The sequence below is a fragment of the Chelonoidis abingdonii genome, chromosome 4 (genome assembly GCF_003597395.2).
Source record: "Chelonoidis abingdonii isolate Lonesome George chromosome 4, CheloAbing_2.0, whole genome shotgun sequence".
NCBI lineage: Eukaryota > Metazoa > Chordata > Testudines > Testudinidae > Chelonoidis > Chelonoidis abingdonii.
In genome coordinates this window covers 20,403,389-20,411,802 of record NC_133772.1, presented here as the reverse complement: position 1 = coordinate 20,411,802, position 8,414 = coordinate 20,403,389, and the positions used below count along the sequence as shown (strand labels likewise).

The following is an 8,414-nucleotide window of genomic DNA, read 5'->3' as shown; positions in this document are numbered from 1 at the left end:
CATGGGGAAGAGGATCCAGTGATCATAGGGTACTTGATTCTCCGAAAGGCTTTGACAAGGTCTCAAAAGCTTTACGTAAATTAAAGCTGTCATGGGATACAAGGAAGGTCATTTCATGGGATGAGAACAACTCAGGCTAGCAGACACAAATACGTAGGAATTAAATATGGTTAAATCTGCAGTGAGCGGGGTAACTAGTGATTGTCCAAGGGTCAGTCTAGACCTCCTATTCAATTGATTCATAAATGATTGGAGAAAGGGGTAAACATCAAGTTCAAGTTGCAGTCGATCTAAACTACTCAAGATAGTTAATACCAAAGCGATTGTGAGAACTTCAAAAAGATGCTCTCCAAACTAAGTGATTGGGCAAGAATGAGAGAGTGAATGGTGGGTGGTGTCGTGAAAAAATTGTACAGTACATGCACATTGGAAAATAGAACCAACTATACATACAAGTTGGATGGGGGCTAATTTGCTACAATGAGACAGAAAGTTGGGATGAGTGGGTGTGTGGGTGGCTCATCCTGGATAGCTTCTCTGAAGATGTCCACGAACTGGATAAATTCATGGTGGCTAAGTCCATAAATGGCTATTAGCCAGGAAGGGTAAAGAAAGGTGTCCCTAGCCTCTGTTCATCAGCGGATGGAGATGGATGGCAGGAGAGAGATCACTTGATCATTGCCTGTCAGCTTCACTCCCTCTGGGGCACCTGGCATTGGCCACTGTCGGTAGACAGATACTGGGCTAGATGGACCTTTGGTCTGACCCGGTACGGCCGTTCTTGTGTTCTTATGTTACTGTCTGCTTGCACAGCAGTTGGGGCCTCTGTGACCTACTTTTGTAGAAGGAATATACACGGCTTCGAGACTGTGGAACACTCTACCATGGGACTTGGTGGAAGCCACATGGTTTGCAATATTTAAAACTAGACTGGGCAAAGCCCTAAACATATCGACTCTCAAGAACAGTTCAGCACAGGCCAGGGAGAGGGTTTTTGTGGGCTGGACTGGATAATATCATGGCCTCCTTGGCATGGCTGAGTTTGGTTGCATCTGTCTAAAGACCTGCCCCCCTGCAAGGAGGAAATCTGGTGGTGTGTTTCAAACATGTGTTGCCTTGCAAAGCACAGGTCTGGCAGCAGGGCCACTGCCTCTCTGGGGCAGGCTGCATTGTCCATTTGCTAGCAGTCAGCTCAGGCACGGCCTGAAACCCTTTCTTCACCATGGGATTTCCAATGTCCAAACTCAAAGCATTCATCAGTGCCCCCAGTTCCAGCACATTAATGCACTAGCACTTCTTGGAGGGAGTTAAAAGCCAAGGCATCCCAGCCTGGCTGTCCTCTATTTGTTGTATGTTAACTGGGATGGGAAGGTAATAGCTTTTAGCCTCCATATTTCATCTTTGATTGTATGTAAGAGGAAGGTGGAGGGCTGTCAGTCATATCCCAAACCCTCTTTTACATAAATCAGATAAATGCTTTATTTTATTAAGGAGATTGAACTCTCTCACCATGTTTCTCTCTATTATTAATCTGTTTAAAAGCCACGTGTCACCTGAACACAGCACAGCTCCTAACCCGTCCCTCTCTGGTTGGTTTGCCTCCAAAGGGAAAAGATGGTGAGAAGGGACTAAGACTTTGCTGCTTTCTTTCGAAAATCAAGCTCCTTCCCAGGTGCTGCATTGTTTCCCCATGTGTCATGTTAATAGCAGAAGCAAATATATGAGAAATTGCTACTCAAATCTTCTGGGGCAGCAAACCTTTGGTTGTTCAGGTTCCTTGGACTTTTGAACTGCTTCCAAGCCTCTTATCTTAATCTTTGAGATTGTTTCCTTTAGACCAGTTGGAATTAGTCTATACCTTAAGGGCTAAAGTCAGCCCTGCTGCAATTCCATTGCCTGCAGGGGCTTTCCACCAGCACTGAAGCTGGTCCAACTTTCTCTGTCTCCATGGCATTTTCCCCACCAGCAAGGCTCCCTGCCTGCTGAGCCAAGCAGGAACTGTAACAGGATGCTGCCTTCCTCTTTGACATCAATATTTCAGGAGGCTGGACGGGACTGGATTTCAGCAGCTTCTCACTGCAATAGGGAAAGCACACAGCCCTCACCATGCCCCTTGCCTCTGAGGACTAGTATTGCTGGCAGGGTTTAATTAATGGTAATTCCACCCAGTAAACCCCAACCCTAAGCTGAGTGGGTTGAGTAGCCTGAAAAGTTGTTATCCTTCTGTCCCTAGTGTCACGGTAAGGTGCATGCTCTACTTTCTGATGTACTGGGTAAACAAAAGGAGCACTGACCAACAGTGGCTGTAAATTGCTTCACCATATTAGTCTGCTCACGCTTATCTGCTCCCTGACCTGGCATCTGCTTGGCCTGTAGTCACTGCAACCTGAGTTCATTAGGTGGACAATTTTATGCCCAATAATGCTTGCCTTACTGCAAGCCAATCAAGATCCATACCTCAGAGCATCAGGTGACTGCCACGGGAGTTGGGAGGGAATCCTCCCCCCCCTCATGCACAGAATTGTACCTCTTGTTGGGTGCCTAAGGGCTTTGCTTCATATTCCTCTACAGCATCACCTATTGGCTGCTGCAGTGAGGGGAGAGGCTTAGTGGACTAACCATCTGAGATAATATGGCAAATCTTGACCTCATGTCCCATTTTAACTCATGCTCCTCATTTGTTCTCTGCAAGCCAGGAAAGAATTACAGGGCATGCAGGGGCAGCGAGTTATATGGGCCCGTGGTGCCCAGTCTCCAGCAATATTCAGGGCCTGGGGGCCTGGCTCCAGTGATGAGCTGCCAAAATATTAACAACCGGTTCCCTCCTCCTCACCCCATGAGGGGGTCATGCCTCCCCTGCACTCCCCAGGACTTCTGCCCCATCCAACCTCCCATGTTCCTTGACACCCCACCTCCAGGACCCCTGCCCCATCCACCCCCCTTCCCTGTCCCCTAACTGCCCCCTGCCGCCCCATCCAACCCATCCTCTTATTCCTCATGGCCCCCCGGGACCCCTGCCCCATCCAACCACCCCTTCTCTCTGTCCTGACTGCCCCTGGAGCCCCTGCCCCTGACTGCCTCCCACCACACCATCCAACCCCTGGTCCTTCCTGACTGCCCCCCCAGGACTCTTGCCCCCATTAAATTCCTCTTTCCTTGCCCTCTGACTGCCCCAAGTCCCGACCTTAATCCACCCCCCGCCCTCTATCCAACACCCCCTCCCTACTCCCTGCCCCCCTTGCCATACTGCCTGGAGATGGGGGCCACGCCACCCAGAGTCAGGGCTGGGAGCCGCGGGCGCCGGGCCGGAGTTGGGGGCCGGGCCAGAGTTGCTGGCCAGCCCGAAATCGGGGGCCGGCCCACAGTCGGGACCGAGGCCAGCCCAGAGCTGGGGGCCAGAGTCGGGGGCTGGCCTGGAGCCACTGGCCAGGCCAGAGTTGGGGGCCAGGGGCTGGCCCAGGGCCGGGGGCTGGCCCAGAGCTATGCCGCCCAGAGTTAGGGCCGTCCCGAGGTTGGGGCTGGTCCGGAGCCACTGGCCAGGCTGGAGTCGGGGGCTGGACCAGGGGCCGGCCCAGAGCTGTGCCGCCCGGCCAGCCAGAGTCGGAGTCGAGGGCTGGCCCGGAGCTGCGCTGCCTGGCCGGAGTTGGGGTCGGGGCCATCCCAGAGCCATGCCACCCGGTTGGCCGGCCAGAGTCGGGCCTGGGGTTGCGGGCCGGAGACGCGCAGCACCTAGAGCCCTCCTCGTGCCCCCTGCCCCAGCTCACGTGCAGGAAGCTGCTGCTTCCTTCTCAGCCCTACCAGGCTTCCCGTGCTAACAGCTGATTGGCAGGAAGCCCAGAGGGGGAGCCTTCAGAAGAGGAGGCAGAGGCAGAGCTGGAGCCAGGTGAGCTGGCGCCGGGGGCAGGGCAGGGCAGGGAGCTGCTGGAGCTTTTGTTAAATTTAAAAACCCTTTACAACCGGTTCTAAAAGGGTTTCTAAATTTAACAACCGGTTCCCGCTAACCGGTGGGAACCAGCTCCAGCTCACCACTGCCTGGCTCCACCAATGTTCAGGGCTGGGTCTCTCCCCCTGGTCAGCCCCACCTGGCACCCCTGTGTGCCCCCCCCCAGGCCCGGAGCATCCCTGCCTCAAGCTGGTGGCTGCCCCCTGCAGCTCCCTGCTGTCTTGGCTCTGCAGGCTCCCGGCATCAACTGCCACCACAGGGTTCTAGTGCCCTCTATCCACTAGTGCCAGGTGCCCCTCCCCTGCCTTTCCACCTCAGACCCTTTCCTTTTCCAGCAGGACCCTCCACCAGCACAGGGAGCCCCCCACCTGCAGTCATCACTCCAGTCCCACTCTGCGCAACAGGTAGCCCCACCTCCACCCCCAGTGAGGCTACAGTAAGGGGCAGCAGCAGGGAGGAGGTGCACACATGATGGCAGCCTCCCACCCTCCGCCACCCACCACAGGGGAGGTGAGGGGGTTCCTGACCTGAGAGGGGCCCTAGGAGCACATGCAGTGACAGTGGTGCAAGGTGAGTGTGCTACTGGAAGAGAGGGGGGTCCCTCCCCTGGAGCTTGTTGCTGCCAGGTGGGGGGAGTCCTCCTCTCTGGCCTAGCCCTGCAGCCTGCCTGCACCCCAAACCCCTCATCCCCAACCAGAGCCTTCATCTCCCACACCCTAACCCTCTGCCCCAGCCCTGAGCCCTCTTCTCCATTATGAACCCCTCATCCCCAGCCTCACACCACAGCCCTCACCCCACACCCAAACCCTCTCCCTGAGCCTCTCCCACACCCCAAACCTCTCATCACCAGCCCCATCCCAGAGTCCTCACATTTTTACATTATTTAAAATATATATATATATCGGCTTATAAGGCAGATGTGGGGGGCAGGCTTGGACCCATTCTAGGCACCACCAAAAATTATACAAACATGCTGCCCCTGAGGACGTGCGTTTTAGAGGCAGGGAACTACCCCACCTCCAAGGGCAGAGGAGGCAGAGAGAGAGGTGGGTGTGCCTCAGGCCCACATTCATTCCTGGTTTTCTTACCCGTTTCTTTAACTGGAAAGGATTTTATTTTTCTGCTCTCAGTAGTGCAGGAGAACCACAGTGTTTGCTTCACCCAGCATCTTTCAGTCCAGAACTGGCCTGGCCTCGCAAGCTCTGAGCTGGCTCCTACCTTACAGAACTAAACTTTGGGCAGAAGTGGTTAGTGGAAAAGTGCCCCATTCCAGGAGGGGCCCCACTGAAATCAATAGGATAGTTCATGTGGGATGGTGCTTTTCATGATGAGTAAAGTATTAGAGTGTGGCCCTTTATATCTGCCTAAAGTAAAGCTTTAGATGGGAGATAGTTCTGAGCAGTTCTCCCCTTCATGCTTCAGCAAATGCAGCTACTGCACCAGCAAGAGCATTGCTTACCTATGTGCAATGAGTTTGACAGGTCCCAGCCCACTTCTCTAGGGCCTGGTGTCCATGTTGCAAAACCCCTCAAGCTTGGCCCTAAATGACACCTTTATTGGTAATGTGGCCTAGCAGACAGAGCACTGAACTGGAACTCAGGAGACCTGGCTCTGCCATTGGCTTGCTGGGTGACTTGGGGCAAGTCACACCACTGGTCTGTGCCCCAGTTTCCCCCTCTGTAAAATAGGGGTGATGCAACTGACCTTCTTTGTGAAGCACTTTGAGATCCATGGATGAAAAGTGCCATGGAAGAGCTAGATAGTAGTATTACTGGCAGTCTCAGCAGAGACCCCCCATGAGTCTGTGGCTCAGGAAGATTATAAACTACCTTCTTCCTGTGTGATGTCACCCTGCCAGGGCATGAATGAGGCACAAAGGTAGGGTAAATGGTGGGGGAGGGGAGAATCTCAAATGCCTCAATGGGCCTGTTTTATGGCTGGGGAGGACAGCAGGTTTTAACTCTGTCCATCCAGCTCCTTTCACAAGCATTAAATTGACCCAAATTGTAGAAAAAAAAATACAGAGTAAGTTTCGCTGTTCAGCCTGCAGTTGCCAGCCCTTTATATTGCTTCCCCCAGCTCTGGAATTGTCGTGATCTCAGATGGGCCTGCAGAGGCTGTGATAACACAAACAGTAATGAGTTGGCTCTGGGCCACAGGTGCATTTTTGCCCCTGGGACTGGGTTGGGCTGTACCCCCTGGAGCCCCACAAGCTACTCACCTGCCGCCAGCTGCATCCAGGCACAGATTTTGTAGACAGTGGCTGAATTGCAGAAGAAGAACAGGCTGAAGCAGAGGATGCAGCCAATGATGAGGAAGGTGGAGATGCCCACAAAGAACATGGCTGTTTTGAAGGCACTGGAGGGGATGGTGCCAAAGTCCAGGGGGCTGCCCTTGCAGATGAGCTCGCCGGTTAGGGCATTGCCAATGCAGTAGGAGAAGAGGCCGAAGTAGCCGGCCTGCGGAGTGTCGATGCTGTCACCGATCCAGTAGGGTTGGATGAAGCTCACCACTATGATGACGGCAAAGCAGAGGGTGAAGAGTGCCCACAGCACCCCCATGGCCCGGGCGTTCCGCACATAGTTGGTGTGGTAGATCCGGGCCGCTTCCTGGGCTGGCAGCATCTTCCCCATGGCGGAGCTGGGTATGCTGCTTCTGGGCTGGTCCAGGACTGGAGGTATGGGGCCAGGGGCTCCCTGGCTGGTGAGGCTGCCTCCTTGTGGGCAGCAGGCTCAGGCTGTGGGCTCCCAGGGAAGTTAGTGAGGGGGGAAGGTGCCCTGCACCTGGTCCCCACACCCAGGCGCAGCTCTGGGACCTAGCCCAAAGTCCTGTGTTCAGGGCCCAGCTCTGGCGATCAAGCTCCGTGTCCAGATTCTCGGCTCCAGCCCCTGTGCCCGGCTCCGGGCCGGGATGGGCTGCCCGGCTCCCAGCCGCGCTCCTGGGGGCCCAGCCGCTTCGTTTCGGCTCCTCCCACCCCCGTGTCTCCCGGCGCCGCTGCCTCCTCCCCCGCGTCCGCCGCGCCCACCCCCGCCTGCCCCTCGGTTCCCCAGCCCAGCCTCCGGCAGCGGGCTCGGCCCCCTGCTCGTCCCCGGAGCCCCCTGCCCGCTCCCTGCGCGCTGCGCTCTGGCTGGCTCCGGGAGCGCGATTCAGCACCGCGGAGAGCGCCCGCCGGGGAGCCGCCCGGCCCGGCCTGGGCAAAGGGACCGGAGGCAGCGGATCTTCCCCCTAGGGTGAGGAAGGCTGCCCTGGGGGGAATCGCGCCTTGTGAGCCCGCGGGTGGGGGGCTGGATGGAGAGATCTAGGGTGAGAACAAGCCAAGGAGCCATGGCACAGGTCCCTGCCCCCTGTACCCCCAGGTACGTGCCCCCCGCCCCCCCGCAAGCCCCTACTTCCCAGACACGCTCTTCCTCAGTCCATCATCCACTGCTCACCAGATGGGGGCCCCGCCCCTGTCCAAGCAACCAACCAAGGACTAGCCCCCTGAATGGTTCCGGGGGGCTGTGCCTAAAACAAGGGACAGGAAAGGTGGGGAACCAGCCAAGCGGCTCTTGGGGCTTGTGAGGGGAAGGACAATGTGGTTATAGGGCCAGATCTTCAACTGGGGGGAAATCACTGCACTCCCATTGAAGTTAATGGTTCATTTAGCCCAGCTGAGAGTCTGCCCTACAATCAGAGAAGTGACTGTATATACAGCACCATTTTTATGCAGGGGGGCTGGAACAATTTGTGTAGTGGGGGTGCTGAGAGCCATTGAACCAAACTGTCAACCCTGGATATGATGGAAACCAATTCAAGCCAGGGGGTGTGGCAGCCCCTCTCATTCCAGCACCTGTGTTTTTATGTTTTAGTGCTGGTGAAAGTGCTGGATTGACCATCCCACATGGGGAAGTCCTGTTTATTCGCAGCTTAGATACAACACCAGTGAGTTTTCTCCTTCTTACTCAGCCTAGCTGCTCCTTACCTAGCTGTATCTCTGCTGGCAATTTGGGGGGAAAATCTTCCCCCATTGCACTAGCCTCAATAGTACTAGCATTGGCCGCAGCAAATGGTGGAGGTAGGATATTATGCCTGTCTCATCTAACCCTACCCTGACCTTGTGGTAAAGCAACCTTAGCTCCATCTCTGTGGCTGCTTCCAGGGGCAGAGCAGCATTGTTGTTTATTTGTATTGCCATATGCATAGGAGCCGTAGTCCTAGACCAGGACGCCATTGTGTCAGGAGCTGTACAAACCCAAAGCAAAAGTACAGTCCATGCCCCGAAGGACCTACAATCTAAGTGCAGTGCAACACACAGCAAGATTTCCCAATGACGTCGTTGCTTTCCTGGGAGGAGGGATTTAATCGATACCTCGGTGTTAGCTTTCAATATTGTCTGAACTCGTTTAAAAGGAAGAACATTATTATTATTCTAGCTCATTTAGAAGGGATCATTTCATGTACTGTAATGTATACTACTTACTGGATTTTTCAC

General features: G+C 54.9%; 1 protein-coding gene across 1 annotated transcript in view; it reads right to left on the bottom strand.

Moving 5' to 3' along the window:
• Positions 1-6,887, bottom strand: part of LHFPL5 (LHFPL tetraspan subfamily member 5) — a 21,487-nt gene extending 14,600 nt beyond the window's left edge. Inside the window, exon 1 of the mRNA XM_032804849.2 lies at positions 6,165-6,887. Within this exon, the coding sequence (XP_032660740.1) occupies positions 6,165-6,576 (412 nt within the window). The 5' untranslated portion in view covers positions 6,577-6,887. The remainder of the gene's footprint in view (positions 1-6,164) is intronic.
• Between the last annotated feature and the right edge of the window lie 1,527 nt (positions 6,888-8,414).